Source organism: Abramis brama (assembly GCF_963993115.1).
Source record: "Abramis brama genome assembly, chromosome: 25".
In the NCBI taxonomy this organism is placed as follows: domain Eukaryota; kingdom Metazoa; phylum Chordata; class Actinopteri; order Cypriniformes; family Leuciscidae; genus Abramis; species Abramis brama.
Window position 1 is genome coordinate 24487831 of NC_139987.1, and position 17727 is coordinate 24505557.

General features: G+C 39.8%; 2 protein-coding genes across 6 annotated transcripts in view; both read left to right on the forward strand.

Moving 5' to 3' along the window:
• zmiz2 (zinc finger, MIZ-type containing 2) overlaps positions 1-14553 on the forward strand; it is a 47098-nt gene extending 32545 nt beyond the window's left edge. For 3 of the 5 annotated variants that reach the window (XM_084104518.1, XM_084104519.1, XM_084104520.1), the window contains exons 8-19: positions 166-264; positions 496-661; positions 1548-1689; positions 2028-2238; positions 2351-2456; positions 2952-3109; positions 3189-3256; positions 3848-3916; positions 4390-4634; positions 4805-4986; positions 10774-10998; positions 12338-14553. In XM_084104518.1, coding sequence (XP_083960644.1) covers positions 166-264; positions 496-661; positions 1548-1689; positions 2028-2238; positions 2351-2456; positions 2952-3109; positions 3189-3256; positions 3848-3916; positions 4390-4634; positions 4805-4986; positions 10774-10998; positions 12338-12445 — 1779 coding nt within the window. In that variant the 3' untranslated portion in view covers positions 12446-14553. The remainder of the gene's footprint in view (positions 1-165; positions 265-495; positions 662-1547; positions 1690-2027; positions 2239-2350; positions 2457-2951; positions 3110-3188; positions 3257-3847; positions 3917-4389; positions 4635-4804; positions 4987-10773; positions 10999-12337) is intronic. The other 2 variants (XM_084104522.1, XM_084104521.1) reach the window with 1 other exon arrangement.
• Positions 14554-14611: 58 nt separating this feature from the next.
• ppiab (peptidylprolyl isomerase Ab (cyclophilin A)) lies at positions 14612-17687 on the forward strand. The gene is made up of 5 exons (XM_084104565.1): positions 14612-15257; positions 16373-16403; positions 16943-17031; positions 17106-17278; positions 17369-17687. Exons 1-5 carry the CDS (start codon positions 15189-15191, stop codon positions 17499-17501), a joined length of 495 nt encoding a protein of 164 aa, XP_083960691.1. The 5' UTR covers positions 14612-15188; the 3' UTR covers positions 17502-17687.
• Positions 17688-17727: the final 40 nt, after the last annotated feature.

Here is a 17727-nt window from a genome sequence, read left to right on the forward strand (position 1 = left end):
GGGGAATGCAGATCCAAATTTTAAATATAAGATGTTAGATACCTCTTATGGCTACTTTCTAATGAATGCATTGCAGTGAGCTCTCTAAACTTGTGCTTAACCGGGGGTTGGGTTGACTCACTCTGTTTTAAGTCTGATGTTGAAAGAGTTGTGTTTGCTTAACAGGCGGACCAGTTTAACGGACAGGGCAACAGCCACAACAGCCTGTCCTCAGGAGTGACGGGACCTGGGTACACCACCTTCAACCAGGCCACCGTCAACGGGGTTGGTGTCCTCTCTTGCATGCATGTGTGTTTGGTGAAACATGAGTCAGTAGGAGGCGCCTGTTAATATTTCACCATTTCGTGAGCGCCACGATTGGACTTTGGCAGCTGGGGTCCAAACTCCACACAGCTGAATCTGTTTTTGCAGAGTATCGGTTATGAAAATCTGACTGTAAAGATAATTTGGCCTCAGCTTGTAAAGCCTTCGCACGTGTCTTGTTTTTTTCCACAGCCCGGACGTGCGATGCCAGGATATCCCAGCTCTCCTCTCCCAGGAAACCCCACTCCTCCCATGACCCCCGGCAGTTCGATTCCGTATATGTCCCCTGGTCAAGACGTCAAATCGCCCTTCCTCCATGACGTCAAACCCAATATCAACTCTCTGCAGCCCCCTACAGGTAACACGCAGCACTGCATGTAAGACAACACCCCTCCTATCTCTGGAATCCTTGTTTATAATTCTCTGTGATGTGTATGGAAAGTTTAATTGTCAAATTAAATGTTTATCACATGGGGAAATGTTTTTTTCCCCTCTTTCCTCACATAAGAAGAAAACGCAGTCATATAATGCTGTTTTATTCCACATAAGGGAAGTGTTGCGTTAGTATTATTTATATGCTATTATAATATTTATATTATATATAAATTATATATAATATTTATATTATTTTTTATATCTTCATTTTAGTTTTAGTAGTTTTTTTAACTTTTTTTATATTTATTTAGCTTTAATTTATTTTTATTTCAGTTTTTATTTTTATTAATTGTATTACTTCAACTTAATTTAATTCAGTTAGTTGCCAAGGCTTCATTTCAATATTTTATTTTAAAGTAATGATTTTTAATAGTTTTCGCTTAGTTAACAATAACAACACTGCAAAAAAGGATTTTCCCCATCATGTTGGCCTCCATGTTGAGATCACATGACCACTTGATCCTCTAGTATCCTCATTTCTGAAACCCCCTATTATGAGATGCTATCTGTTGTGGAATAAATAGTGCATGACAAATGCACCTGTGAAGTAAGGTATTATGACATTGTTTACTTTACAAGAAGCTAGAATTGTGTCAGCAAAATTTGTATCATCCAGAGAAATATAATAGAAAAAAAGTCCTTTTGAACATTTAAACCATTATAATATTTACTAACTTTAGGCTACATCTAGAATTTTCTGAAAATTTTTGTTGTCTCTTTCCCACTTTGCCTTTGTTTCTTGCCAGATGAGAAATGATTAAAAACCATGTGGCACCTCAGTAACTGAAACTCTGCTCTTCTGTCTGTAGGAAACCCCAGTGATGACCTGCGTCTGACCTTCCCTGTACGGGACGGGGTGGTGTTGGAGCCCTTCAGATTGGAGCACAACCTGGCCGTCAGCAACCACGTCTTCCAGCTGCGAGACTCCGTGTATAAGACTCTAATGATGAGGTCAGAGTGCAACATCTGTCCCTTGCAGTGTTTGTGAGTGTTTAAAGGGGAACTTGGCAACTATTTCAACTTAATAAAACCGTTTAGAAATCATTTGGATGGTTAAATAACCTGTTCTGGTGAAAATGGTGACTTTCTCCACTCCCCCTTGCGTTCCCAGGCGGAAAACCAACCTTGCAACATGGGGACTAACGTCCCTGTAAGTTGGAAATAGGAAGTCTCGTGAGAAGCGAGAACGAGAAAATCAGCAAAGAAATGGCTAGAGTTGCCAAGTTCCCTTTTAATGTGTCAGTGTGTTCGCTTTCAATATTTAACCTTGCCCATCGTGTGTTTAACAGGCCTGATCTGGAGCTGCAGTTTAAGTGCTATCACCACGAAGACCGGCAGATGAACACCAACTGGCCGGCGTCGGTGCAGGTGAGCGTCAACGCCACGCCTCTCACCATCGAGCGCGGGGACAACAAGACCTCCCACAAACCCCTATACCTGAAGCATGTGTGCCAGCCAGGACGCAACACCATCCAGATAACGGTCACAGCCTGCTGCTGTGTAAGTACAGAGATTCACATCGCACATTTTCTTCTAGTTAATTACAAACAGCCCGACTAATACGTGTTTCATATGGGTCAGTGTTCATTTCCTGTTTCTTTTTTCCGCGTAGTCTCATCTGTTCGTGCTGCAGCTGGTTCACAGGCCGTCTGTGCGCTCCGTGCTTCAGGGTCTGATGAAGAAACGGCTCCTGCCAGCGGAGCACTGTGTCACTAAGAGTGAGTAATGCCATGATCTCTTGCACATACACTAAAATCCAGAAGATTGAGGGCAGTAAGATATGATTTTAAGTATTTAAAATTCTTTAATTCAGCAAGGACACATAGACTTGATCAAAATGACTATGAAGTTACATAAGATTCTATTTCAACTAAATGCTATTTCTTTTTAACTTTTAATTAATCATCAAAAAAGAATCCTGAAAAAATGTATCATGGTTTTCACAAAATATTGATATCAGTATTTTCAATATTGATAATAAAAATAAATGTTTATCAGCATATTAGAATGATTTCTGAAGGATCATGTGACACTGAAGACTGGAGATGTTTAAAATTCAGCTTTGATCACAGGAATAAATTCACAATATTACAGTTTTTCTGTATTTTTGATCAAATAAATGCAGCCTTGGTGAGCAGAAGAGACTTTCAAAAACATTAAAAAATCTCACCGACCCCAAACTTTTGTACTCATCCTTCTATCTTCTTCCACAGTTAAGAGGAACTTCAGTAGCGGTACCATCCCAGGAACTCCCGGCCTTAACGGCGAGGACGGCGTGGAACAGACGGCCATCAAGGTCTCGCTCAAGTGTCCGATCACCTTCCGGCGCATCCAGCTTCCTGCCAGGGGCCACGACTGCAGACACATACAGGTGATGAGGCCCGAAGTTTAAATCACATGACACCATAAAGTGAGTTTCTGTGGTAAATAACGTCTTTGTTTGTCCATAGTGCTTTGACCTGGAATCGTACCTGCAGCTCAACTGTGAGAGAGGAACTTGGCGTTGTCCTGTGTGCAAGTAAGAACCTTCTTCCCCTCTTGCTTTGTATCTTCATGATATTTTTGTTATTTTAAAACTAAGAAAATGATTGCACTATTTATCCATACCGTAGTAGTTGTCTGACGATATTACAGATTTTCGGGATTTATTATGTATGCACAATTCTTTTCTTTTTTTTCATACAACGCTCACTTACAGTTATTTCAAACTCTAAATGTAATAACAGTGCTAAATGTAATCTTTAACAAATCTCAGAATAAATATAACTAAACATTCTAACAGTTAAACTGATTAATTTGAGTTTTTATTCTTTCTTTTTTTTTATCTAGACAAAATAGTATAGAATTTTTACATTTATTTGAACAAATATTTATTTATATAATTGTATTAATTATAATATTAGAATATTATTTAATTCATCTTAAAAATATATATATTTTTATAAATATTTTACTTGAATATTATTTTATATTTTTTTGGCCATTATTAGCCATAACATGAAAATAGTTATTGGCTTATCCGCCTGTATAATATCATATTGCATATATCCCTAAAAAAATGTGTTTCACTTGGTATATAGCTGACATACAACTCATTTGTTCCTTGCAGTAAAACAGCTCTTCTGGAGGGGCTAGAAGTGGACCAGTACATGTTGGGCATTCTGATCTATATCCAGAAGTAAGTTTCTGTGCAATAATGTTACCTCTGTAGCCTCTAAACTGTGATTTGGAGAATACAGATATCCTAAATTATACTTTTATCAGTTGTAATCTGCCAGTCGTACATCGTACAGACCGTACATGGACTGTTTGCTGACCATGTGAAGTGTACTGCACACAAAAATGGCAAGATCTGGGTGAAATAGGCCTATCCAGTATGATAGGCTGGCATCTACCCAATTTCCCAGAGTCAGAGTGCACAGATTGTTGTTTACAAATTCCCAGGCTGTTTTAACAAGCATTTCCAAGGAAGAACTGGCTGCGTCATTTTCAAAAATGGCATTAGTATCACAAGTATTGTCCAGTTTGCTGTCAGTTGATTTATGTAGTGGTCAGGCATCCCCTTACTGTCTAAGTGTAAGCTTCTTGGCCAAAATAAGCTGCAGTGTGTTCTGTATTTTCATTTTTTAACTTCTTTCTCCTTGTGTTTAGTTCGGACTATGAGGAGATCACCATTGATCCGGTGTGCAGCTGGAAGCCAGTCCCGGTGAAACCAGACCTGCATATTAAAGAGGACCCAGACGGCCCTGCCCTGAAACGCTGTCGCACCCTGAGCCCTAGTCATATGATCTTGCCCAGCGTCATGGAGATGATTGCAGCTTTGGGCCCGGCCTCCTCGCCCTACCAGTCTCTGCCACAAGGTGGCAGCAGCAGCACGCCTGATTATCCCAGCCAAGGTGTGTGACGCATCTGATTATAAAGGCCTCGTAAGACCACAAAGGCATTTATGTGCTTATAAAAATGTTTCAATGAGCATTTTATTATTGAATACTCTGCTTTGGATTCATAATAGATTTGGATGAAGTGCATTTTGAACTCCAGTTGATTCATTGTCGCGTATCTTTAGGTGGCTCAGGATACTCTAACCAACCAGGCTTTTCGGACTTTCCCAATGCTCCTGGCACACCGACCCTTGGGGAGTTTTCCTCCGGGCCGCCCCCACTGTCCTACCAGTCTGACCTGCCGAGTGGGCTCCTTACCCCAGAAAAACCTGTGGGACACCCGATGTCAGGACAGGTGGGCTTTCCTGTAAATACAATTTTACCATAAGGGATTGATAAAGTATGTCTGTCCTTCTGTCTGTCTATTCATTAGGGCTGCACAATATATCGAAATATCGTAAATGCACATATCGCAATATGCATCTGAATGATTTTAATATGCTACTTCAAAAAGTTGTGTAAAGTTGTAGGTACTAGAGAACAGACTGGGTACGCGTGTGACTTGCTTGACATTTAAAAAGAGTTAAGCGCAGAAAACACACACCTGTGTCTGACACACACCTGAAGCGCGCACACAGAAAGCTGCCTCTCAGACAGTGTGCGGCCCCGAATTCAGTTCTCTTTCGTGGCTTATTACACTGGAACGGTCAAATACATACGCCTGTTGTGGCGAGTATTCATGTAAACAGTCGATTGTGTCTTAAGTGAACGTAAAACAGTTGGGAAAGAATTCAGATGTGTCATTAGGATGCTTGCATTATGTCTTAAAATTTCATCAGCGTAAAACTAAACCTGCTGCTGTCTGTCAAACAACAATAGAAAAGTTTAAAATCACTTACTGCTCTTGACTGAATAACTTTTGTAGCTTTAATATGAATCAATGATATTTAATTCATGTGACTATGCAGTGTTTTAGTTTTACATTTGTTTATTCCTTTTCTGTATTGTTTCTTACTTGAATGCTACTGATAAATAGATTTAATGTAGGCCTATCTGAAAAACAAAGCACTGTTTATTTCATTTGTATCTTTGGTATTTAACTAATTTCTTTTATTCTAAAATGGCATTCTCAGATTTGTGACATATACTTTTTATGTAATGCTAAAACACTGCTGTTCACTTTCAGTAGTAGTGATGCTTTCTTCTCCCAGAATGAATGTGAAACATATATTGGTTACATATATCAGTTTTTAAATATAATTTAAATTGATTTTATACACTTCATATACATATCGCATTTTTCTTCAATATTGTGCAGCCCTACTATTCATCTGTCTATCCTTCTGTCTGTCTGTTAATCTGTCTGTTTATCTGTCTGTCTATCCGTCTGCCTGTCTAGCTATGCATCTGTCTATATGTCTGTCCATCTGTCCAACTATTAGAAGTCGACCGATTGATCGGTTTTGACGATTAATCGGCACCGATAACTGATTGCTGGAACAATCGGTTATCGGCAAAAATCAATACCGATATTTTTCCCGGGTTGCGTCCGTTGCTGAAGCGGCTGAGAAGGATCCGCTGTCATTATACAGTACGAAAACGGCCTCTAGAGGCGAAATAAAAACTATCACTGACGCCTCGTGGAGTAGTTTTGACACGCGAGACTGCGCGCTGCACGGAGCGGGACGTTTCAGATGCAGATTTAAAGCATAGACAACGAAACGGTATGTATACAGTACACTACACCACATGTTTTCATGTCATTATATATTTGTTGACTAGATGCTGCATTAGTTGAGAAAGAACAGCAGTATGTTTGCCGTCGAGGCTGAGAGGACGCTAACATTAGTAGTACCTCAAGCGGTTAAAAACGTGACAAAAATACACGCAAATCTGACTCATGTTTAGTGTCACAATATATCAATATTTAAAGCTAGTGAGGATAGAAAGCAAATTGATATGTTCATGCAGCTGACAGAAACAAATCAGAAATGCATCCAATTTCAGTTATTTTTTCATCATCATAGAAGCAAATAACATGTGAAAGTATACATATGCATATTTCAGTGCTATGGCCTTTGTGCAGACATTTAAAAATGGCCATCTTTTAGCATGACTGTTTAGATTTATATGAAATTGTAACACTTTACAATAAGACTCCCATCTGTAACATTCACTAAGGTTGATAAATGCTGTAGAAGTATTTTTCATTGTTAGATCATTAATTTCAACATTTACTAATACATTTTAAATGTTCAAATTGTATCTGTTAACACTATGAACTAACATGAATGATCAAGGTATAATTAACATATTAATATTTAACATTCATATATATACATTTATATAGTATTTGTCATGTAAGAAGTTAATACAATTTTTGTAGTGAGCAGGGTACCCGCGGGGTCTTAAAAGCATTGAGAAAGTCTTAAATTTGATAAGCTCAAATTAAGGCCTTAAAAGCCTTGAATTTGGTATGCAAAGTCTTGGATTTCGTTACAAAGGTCTTAATTTTTTTTTGCCTTTTCTATGATTAAGTTCATACCGTAACAAAATTAACTGTTACTAATGTAGACTAATTAAAAATTAGTCGCGTAACGTTGAGTGCACCTCGCGCTCCACGTCATAGAAGAACGCGCGAAAGCGTGCGCACCCGTTACGATGGTTACTAAGCAGAGCTTTTCTGTTAAAAGAACATGTTTTCTACCCGGTCTTTTCAGTAGTATCTGGCCACAACCATCCACGCGCGCTCTCTCTACATTGTTGAAGAAGCGCGGATGATCTGAAAACACAGACAAGCTGGAGTTCAGCGATCTTCATTTGAGAAGATCTGTCACGAGCCGCTTGCGCTGTTTGTGCGACTAAATCTGCGATCAAAATGCAGGCTGATATACAGCAGTGTTTTTACTGTTGATCATTATGCGAGCAAGAATGCAATGTTTCCCCGACACGATTTCAAATGTGACATTGATTTTATACAACAGTAAAAAAAAAAAAAAAAAAAGGGTAACATTAAGTGATGTACTACATTTTAAACAGTATTGTCAGGCTTATTGCTCTATTTTGCAACAAAATCTGTGGCTTTGACAAAGACAATGAGTTACCGCCACCGACTGGCGATTTTAATATCATATTTTTATTAATATTAAACGTTTTTTAACATTGCATATTTATTGAACATTGTTTTATTTAAAGCATTATTTATTTTTTAAAGGTATTATAAAGGTGAAAAATGAAATGGAAAAATCGATTAAATGGGGCAAATATTGTCCCTTAATGGAAAGATGGTGACTGCAGTCTAAGTGGAAGAGAGGGGGTACGGCACTCTAAAAAATTGGAGAACTAAGGAAAAGGGATATGTAGAATTGCACAAGTGCTACTGCTAAAGAGTGCAATGTCAATACAGCCTGTTAGCTTAATTTTAATTTCTCATAAGCTTAATCGAATTGGCCTAGAGAGAATAATTATGACGTTTTCTGTCTAAAGACTACATATAAAATAGCTACCAAAATTAAAGTAACTGCAGTTTGACTAAAAGTAATGACTAAAAGTTGACAAAAAATGCAAACACATTTCGTCAACTAAAACTATGAAAGGCAGAATGACTCAAATGTGACTAAGACCAATAAGCATTTTCGTCTGAAGATGAAGAGTAAGACTAAATCAAAAATGGCTGCCAAAATTAACACACGTGCGCGCTACAACGCTGCTGCGTATGTATTAAATATGACTGATAATTTAAATAAAATGTTTTATTTAATTCAAGTAGTCTACTTGTACATAATTATTTTTTAGGGTTTAAAATGTATACAGATTTGACATTTTCCCCTCATACTTCTGTCGGAATTGGTACAAAGTTGGCATTGAATTTCATTTGAAATGCTATTAAAAAGGTCTTAAAAAGCCTTGAATTTAAGTTGGAGGATCCTGGGGGTACCCTGGTGAAGTTCAGCACTAGTTTACTTGGAGTATTTTGTTTGTTTTCATTCAGTATGTATCAGTAAAACTATCGGTTGATTAATCGTTTATCAGCCAGGAGTGTGTTTCCCGAACGCATCGTTAGCCAAATGTGGTCGCAAGTTCTGTCGTTATCAGCATAGTTCAACGAGTTGGTGTTTCCTGAAACCATAGTTCTAATGAACATTAGCAAATAGCATTGAAAGTTGTGTGGTTGTGTGAAACTTATCTTGAGCAAAATAAGCAATCTGACATTCAGTACATTTTGTATCTTTTATTTAGAATACGTACAAATGTCATTTATGTCTTTAGTTTGTCAAGAGATTTAAAGCACCGTTTTTGATTTTTTTTTTTTTTTTTTTGATTTTTTTCACCGTTTTGTACATAAGAACGAGCCTATGATTGAATCTGGAAATAAAGCAAATAAAATTTGAAATTGTTCTCAGATGCCATGTCTGTAATTTATAGCAAAACATCTAGCATTAATTAGATCTCAAACAGATTCATTAAAAGTAGTTATTACTCCCAACACCTGCGTGACATCATTAACCAACGTGGTTGAACGACCAATTTGCGACAATATGGTTTCGGGAAACAGTCGTGACTAGCTAGTTGATTTCTTCAACGATGCATCGTACAATGGTAGTGTAGCAGATAGTTAAGTCACTCTACGGGAAACGCACCCCAGTTCGGTCCAACCTAGTTATCGTTATCGGCAAAATACACTATCGGGCGACTTCTACTATCTATCCGTCTGCCAGTCTGTCTATCCATCTGTTTGTCTGTCTATCCATCTATCTCTATATCTATCTGTCTGTCTATTTATCTATCCATCTGTTTATCTGTCTGTCTGTTGCCAGCTAGCTTGCAGATGAAAGCCTAATGCTGCGTTCACACCAAACGCGAATAGAGCGTCTGACGCGAGTGATTTCAATGTTAAGTCAATGCAAAGACTTGCGTCTGGAGGTCCTGCGGCACGAATGAGGCGTTTAGCGCGGCGCGGTAGACGCGAATTGAGCATCTGGCGCGTTACGCGCAAATTATTTTATTTGGTGTTTTTTGTGCATTCATGCGTTTGACGCGAATTCGCGTCTGACGCCCGAGTTGAAAAATCTGAACTTTGGCGTCAGTTCGTGCCGCGTTAACCAATCAGGAGCCTGCTTGCTGCTGTCACGTGGTGAAGTAAAAACAAAGTAAATCTTTTATCACATAAAAACTTGATTTCAATATATGAGACATATTCATTTTGTATTGAATGCTATTTATTCCATATCTAAATCCAGATTATATGAAACATTATTATTCTAATGTAAAGACAACCAATATACTTTAGTGTATAAGAACATAGTTCGTGTCTGGACAGTGTTGTATGAGAAAAGAAAAAAAAATCACAGGACAGGTTAATTACTTTTGGAGGCTGGCTCCATTTATCATCAATACAAAAATAAATTACAGATTATGTGGGTGAGGGCATGGGTGATCCTCGCTCCGATGCGGGACAACAGGTCATCAAACTGGGCGCGGGACAGGCGGAAGCACCGCTGATAGCGGCCGTCATCCAGGCGCAGCTCCTGGAGCAAATGGTGAAACTCGCCAAACTGGGTACGCCTCCGGAGGGTCTCGGTGGACCCAGGTACGGCGACGATGACCCCTATGCCGCTGTTCTGCTTTCCAAAGCAAATACAGAGCGGTAACTCTCTCGAGGAATGCTCGATCAACATCAGCCATTTTGCAAACAGACAACCGCCTAGCACTTGTCAAGAGATTGGAAGACTTGTCGCGCAAGAGATTGGAAGACTTGTCGCGCGAATGGATTCAAAATGTTCAAGCATCCAACTAGACGCGAATTTGACGCGCTATTCGCGTTTGGTGTGAACGCTCAGTAAAAGCAAATAATCATGTAGATCCATAAATTCATTTACCAATATGTCTTGAAATAGCGTGGCTAGTTTGCTGCACGTATTGTGCTAAATGGATACCCAAATGTCTTTTACTGGCCTCTTGGTTTCTGTCATCCACGTATGTCATTGCATATAAGAGCTATTGAAGCACTGTCACTCGCAGCTGCTGCTTTTCCCACCCCGTCACACCCGCTCCTAACGAAGCACAAGACAAGCCACTTCAAATTACTGTGCAGTGTGTTCCAGCTTCACTGACCGTCTCTTTTTCTCTTTACACTTTCCCTTCCTTAATAAAGATGTCCCACTCTAGCCGCATGGACCCTTCCCACAATCCCCTTCAACAGCAGCAACAACAGCAGCAGCAACAGCAGCATCAAGCTCTCCATGGTAACTCCGGCATGGGTGGCCCCGGGGGACCCATGCACTCCCGCAACTCCTCCCAGAATCCCCGGATGCACACAGACAGCTTTGGGCTGGGGGGCCCCGGGGGACCTGGCGACGTTCCAGAGCCGCCACTTGATGTAAGTCAGAATCAATCATCTATTCCGGATCAAACAGTCATGATTTTTGGACATTTGAATTAAGAGGTCTGCCGCCCATGTTCAATTTTACTCCGTATACATCCACTACCAACTTATAATGATTTCCTTGCCAACCATTCCTGCTTAATTTAGGTCCCATTTTTACAATTCGTCACGTTTAAAACTTTTGGATAATGGTCATCGCCACATCTGCTTTGGGATGCATGTTTATTTATCAACTATTTTGGATAATGTAATTTTGGTTTCAACTATCAGTCATACTTTTCTACTCTAAAGGTGCGGACACACTGCTCAGTGAAATTCCATGGGAGAAATACCAAGTTCAGTCATGAAACTCTTTATGTGCGGTTCAGTTCCCAATCAATCACTTCTTACTATCTACAGTCGCCTTTATATTCCGGTCTGACTAGATGGTGCTCAGTCTGTGCACTATGCCTATAGTCCCTCTCCGCCCCAGCACCACTTCTCTAGATATGCTACCTCTAGATCTTTTATCCCGCGGGCAACATGTTTTACTATAATACACGTTTTACTATAATACACGTTTTACTATAATACACGCAAGTCTCAGCAGCTGCATGATTTCTTCTCTGCATTTCTTGTGGTTTGGCAGAGCGAGTCTGTGTACTCACTCTGCAGTCACAGTAGCAGATCTAATCTGCCAAAACCAAAGCTTTTTACATTTACAATTATATTTCTCATTAATAAAATGTCTTACAAACTACTACTTAAATCCAGTCTTTCCATTAGGAATCAGTTTCGCCTGAGGGCGAAGAAGATCATGAAAATTCTGCTCATGTTAATGTTGATCACGCTAATTTGCTGCGCTGACTGACAGAAAGTATAAATCTCTAGATTTATTATTATTTGAATTTATGTTTATAAAAAAGACGTCGCAGAGCGTGTGCCGTAGAAGTTTCACATGCTCAAAGTCTAGCGTGACCATGACTTAACTCCACATTTAAACCATTCCACAGATTTCCCTCCAAAATCAGTGCAAAAACTGCAAATGGGCCTATGATTATTTGAAAGGTTCTCTGATTCAGATTTTTTATTAATTAATTGCTGCAAACAGTTCAATTAAGTATGTGTTATTAATAACTGTATTTCTACCTTCAAATCAGAAAACTCTAATCTAATTTAATCCTGCGATAATGCAGGCCTCTACTTTTGACAGTAGTTTATAGGTAAATATTTCAGAATGTTTATTAATGTCTTTTGAAAAGCCAACTAATGTTGAATTTATCATTACGATTATAAGCTGAGAGTTTTGCCATAGGCCGATTCTTAACCCCGGACTTCCCTTTTTGTTTTCCAGCTCCTCCCAGAGCTGACAAACCCAGATGAGCTGCTGTCCTACTTGGGTCCTCCCGACCTTCCCAACAACAGTAACGATGACCTGCTCTCTCTGTTTGAGAGCAACTGAGCCCCTTCTCCCTCTTATTCATCACCGTCCACCAGACAGCCTCCCCAATCCCGCACACTCCCGGCTCGTCGAGGGGAGGTCTGGGAAACGTAACAGATATCCGATTGCGTCTTTGCACTGTTTCCTTCTGAGACTGGAATGCAGTGACTCATGGGAAGGTGCAACGAAGATCTTTTTTTCTTTTCTTTTTTTTTTCTTCCTCCTGTGACAATGTTATTGTTCGTCTGCTTCTCTGAACTCTGTCGAGACTTTATTGTGAATTTCAGTTTGAAAGAATTCCTGCTCTCTCGAATCACTTGTAGAAAGACGCCTCATCTCACATCAGACTTGTGTGGTGTAAATGACATTCTGTGTGTGTGTGTGTGTGTGTGTGTGTGTGTGTGTGTGGAGGGGGGGGGCGGGGGTCAAATCATTGTTTGTTTTTCATTGCAGCTCCTGTTTTAAATCTAAATTAGATGAGGGACTAACGTCAGTGCTGATGTAAAGTACTACACTTCAGAAATAACACGGGGAAAGCCAAAGTGTCTCACTTCTGTTGTAACTTGAAAAGCAAACATGGCTAAACTTAATTCTCTTAATAAACAGGCAGGCTTAAGGTTTTATTTCTTCTTTTTTTTTTCTCCCAAAGATGACCACAAAGCTAGCTCCATGTGATGTAACATGGTTTTAAACCACAAATGACTTAATCTTAAATGTACTTGACTTGGAGACCTCAAGTGTAGCCTTTTTTTCCTTTTAAAAATGCTAATAGAGGCAATCACAATGTGTCAGACCTTAAACAGTAGCATTAAAGAAGTGCACTATGACATTTTGCACACCATGTGTTTGCCAACACACGAAGGAAATTGAAGGCGAAGAATCAGTCATGTGACACCCACACAAATACGCACACCTCAAGCCACACTGTGTGTGTGTTTTGGCACAAACTCATGCCAATAGACTAATTTAATGCCACACCCTGCTCTCTGTTTTCGTCTGTCTCGTTAGTTTTTTTCCCCCTATGTTCTTTTTAAAAACAGTCTTCCTCCCCTGTGGATTGAGGCCACGATGTCTGTGGATTTCTACCATTACAAGAAAGGACTAGTATCCCTGATCATCGTTGGCTCAGATCACACCCTCACTTGCAGACGCATTTCACTCGCCCTTAAATATGCAAGTTTGGGCTGTTATTTGGTAGAAAACAAGTTTTCTTCGTCAACAAATTGTGTGAAACCATACAGAGCACAAGCAGCCCAGTAGCACCTTGTTGACAGGTTACAAAACACACAAATGCACACAAGGGCGTTTTTTTGGACATATACCTTCCCGTAGTGAGATTTTGCTTGGACAAATCTGGGTTGGTGGGAGCGTCACAACAGGTAATGGACTAATGTTTATAGCCGCACTCATAATTGAGAAGGAAAACATTGGGATTCATGTGAAATATGTACAGATATAGTATTATTATTGTCGCAGATGTGAACTTTCTCTTAACCCCATGATATGGAAAAAAGAACATTTGAAACACTATGACAAGAGCTCATGTCAGACATGCGCTTCATTCCCCCCATTTTCCATTCAGCGCTCGCTTTCTCAGCAGAGAAACCGTGGAGGGGAGATGAGTCTGCTGTCGGTTCCTGTCTTGTCTGATTTTATTATTTATCATCGCTCTTTGGACACCGTTAGCGAAGTGCAGTTTGTATATTAACAATACAGGGAGCATCATGAGTCGACGGATGTGCTTTTGTTCTTTTTTCGTTTGTTTGAAGTCATTTGTGTATCATACAATTTTATCTTTGATTATATAATAATTGTTATTATAATTATAAAGATAATTGATGGGCCTGTATGCATCTCTCTCTCTCTTCTGTGTTAACTAGCAGAGTTTATGAATTTGTTAGAAAGAGAAAAAAAAAAGAATTCATCAAAATCTGTGACCATAATCATGAAAAACTGAGAAACCAGCATCACTTGTTGATCAAACTGTTGAAAAAGATGTTTGACTGTCATGTGTTGGTGGATCATTAAGTTCTATCAATTGAATTAAACATGTACAATTGAAATCGATTTGTTTTTCTAAAGATGTGAAATATTTCCATTATGTTTTATAAGTAAAGAGTTAAGCCCCATTGCGTTTCATTGGCTTTATTTGGAGAGAAGAAGCAGCACCGCATTGTGTCAAGACGCGGTAACGCTGCTCAAGGGGCGTGTCCGGAAGACGGGCGTTCTGAGGGGAAAAGAAAGCTTTTGCGACTCATTTCGCTTTATATCTTACTGGGTCTCTTGGTTAATCATAAACCATGTAATAAATGTAGAAAATTCCTAAATGTAATCTTCAAAACATTAGTTATTCGTGAGACAATCTTGTGCAGTAATGGCGAATTCAGCCTTTGGCCACCGCCCTCGCGCCATAACAGATCGCTGGTACACGCCCACAGCATTCCCTCGTTGCTCATTGGATGGAACGCAGTGACGTCATTTCTACCTACTCTAACGGGCCAATGAGGATGTCAATCAAACGCACTCCCTCTCATCTCTGCGTTCGAGCGCTGCGGTAATTTATTCATCCGCACCGCCTCTGATTGGATAACGCGCGCGTCATTCAGCGATTCCACGGCTTCATAGGTTCCAATTGAAAAAAAGGTCTGCTGGCTGCTTCTATATATCCCGTTTTCGCACGCATCCTACTTCCCGATGAGCTGCGGCATTTTGTAGGATTCATTCGGTGATCAGCTGCTAATACAAATTGAGTTTTTTTGTCATCATGGCCAACCCCAGAGTTTTTTTTGACATCACCATCGATGGAAAGAGTGCTGGGAGGATTGTAATTGAGGTAGGTCACCAATTGTAACTGTATTGCGGTGTATCTTGTGTATTATCATCACACCTTGTCTATAAATCTAGCGAATATACCCATAATAAAACGATATGAAATCTGTGCGTGTAATCTGAATAAAGCATCCTTATTTTGGAATGGGCGGGTGGGGAAGCAGTTCTTTCCCGCGCCGAACTGCAACAATGTTTCTTTTCGCCGTTGATCACGCGCTACATTGTTACCGGTGTTCTTATTAAAACGCAACGCTGTTCTTTATTCTGATGCTTCTGAATGACATCTAGAGTTGATAAATGTGTTGTGCTGCTGTCATTGACAGGAGACTGACAGCTACGCGCACATGGCGGAGTTTTCTCTGATTACAGACGCAGACTCCGCGTGTCTTGCGCTGCAGGCATTTTTTTTTTTTTTTTATTGCAGACGCCATTTTCACAATCTTTTTTTTCAAAACCCCAAGGTGCCATTTTGAAAAGGGAGGGGGTGAATGCTGGAGTTTAGCCTTCTATCGAAACTTGTTCATCAGAAGTCAATATTAAAATGTGCTTTGAATGCTCAGATTTAATTATTAAGCGATTGCCACAAAGATTTTAATCCCCTCTTGAAGTGGTACTGCAGAAATGTACTCGTGCGGTATCAGCGCACCGCGCGCTCTCGCGAATGAAAATCGATGTGAACGCGGAAGTCATGAAATTTTAACATGTTCGGGTTCTTTCAACGTCATCGCAGCCGAAACATCTTTATGTTCCAAGTTATGGTCATTTAGATATTATGTTTATCTCAGTATTTGATTTGGGATGACTTCAATGATTGCATTTGATTGTTCATTGTTTAAAATGTGGCATTAAATGAAAGGTTATGCTCTAAAAGTGTATCTTCGTCATGCATGGTTATACAGTTATTTTGCAAAACATACTGGAAAGAAGTTTGTTTTATATGGGGCTTTATGCTTTACACTTACTTAAATGTACTGATATGTATAGAACACATAAGTGAGATGCCAAAAAATATTGAATCATTATCCACACATACTATGTGTGTATGTATGTATGTATGTATGTTTCTACTTGGACTTCAGCTTAATTTCTATTTCTTGTTTTCTTCTTCTATTTAAATAGCTGAGAGCTGATGTAGTACCCAAGACCGCTGGTAAGCATATTTCCACATTAAATGGGTTTATTATAAATATGTTGGCATTCTCTTCTCACTGAAATACTGTTTAAACTTAATATTTTTCTTCTGAGACAAAATTTTGTTACTGCTACTCCTATAGATTTATTGCTACAACAAGCACCAAGCTTGCCACAGACATTGGGCCTGATCTGAAGTTTATTGCTATATCTTTTCAAAGTGATCAGACTTGCAGTATTCATATAAATAATAATCAAAAATCAAAAGATTTCCATAGACTTGCTGAGCAAAAATGCCCGCTCTGGTGGAGCAGTACTGTCCACTAGAGGGAGACCCTTACCATTTGATTGTGTATCTGAACACCTACAAAAAAAGAAACCTGATTTATTTGTGCCATTGCTTGTACTATTGTGAACTTTAACATGTATGTATCATTTTGCTGTAATAATAGGCTAATTTATTACAATACAAGGGCTGCCCGTTCAGGCTTTCTCAAGAGTTTGTTTAGAAACTTTAGCTTCTAGTTACACATTAATGTCTCAATATCATCCAAACAGAGAACTTCCGTGCTTTGTGCACTGGCGAGAAAGGTTTCGGCTACAAGGGCTCCGGCTTCCACCGCGTCATCCCACAATTCATGTGCCAGGTAAGCTCTGAACCCTGTGATGTCATTGGAGCCCGTGGTTGACATCACACTGATGTCATGCTCTCGTCACGCAGGGTGGCGACTTCACCAACCATAACGGAACTGGTGGAAAGTCCATCTACGGCAGCAAGTTTGAGGATGAGAACTTCACCCTGAAGCATGGCGGGAAGGGAACCCTGTCCATGGCCAACGCCGGACCGAACACCAACGGTTCCCAGTTCTTCATCTGCACCGCTGATACCGCTTGGTAAAGCCCGTCTTTAAGCCCTTCTGCTGTCTAACTGATTCTGGTGATGTTCGTGCTAAAGGTCCCTAATTCTGGTTTCTCCGTGAACAGGCTCGATGGCAAGCACGTTGTGTTCGGGAAAGTGGTAGAAGGCTTGAGTGTGGTGGACGCCATCGAGAAAAACGGAAGCAGCGGCGGGAAGTGCTCTGCCAAGGTCATGATCGCTGACTGTGGCCAACTTTAATCGCCGCTTACACCTCCTTCCCATCCCAACCATGCACATTCCTTACTACATAGATTTCTTTTTTTATTGCCATTCCTGAATGAGATGCTTAATTCCATGTGTCATGGTCCTGTTTTATGTATTTCAATGGTCCCCAGGACTTAATTTGGTAAACATGGATTAAAGATGGATCAAGATTCCTTTCAACAGGTTTTTGTATTCTTTCTTTCTTTCTTTCATCAGAACA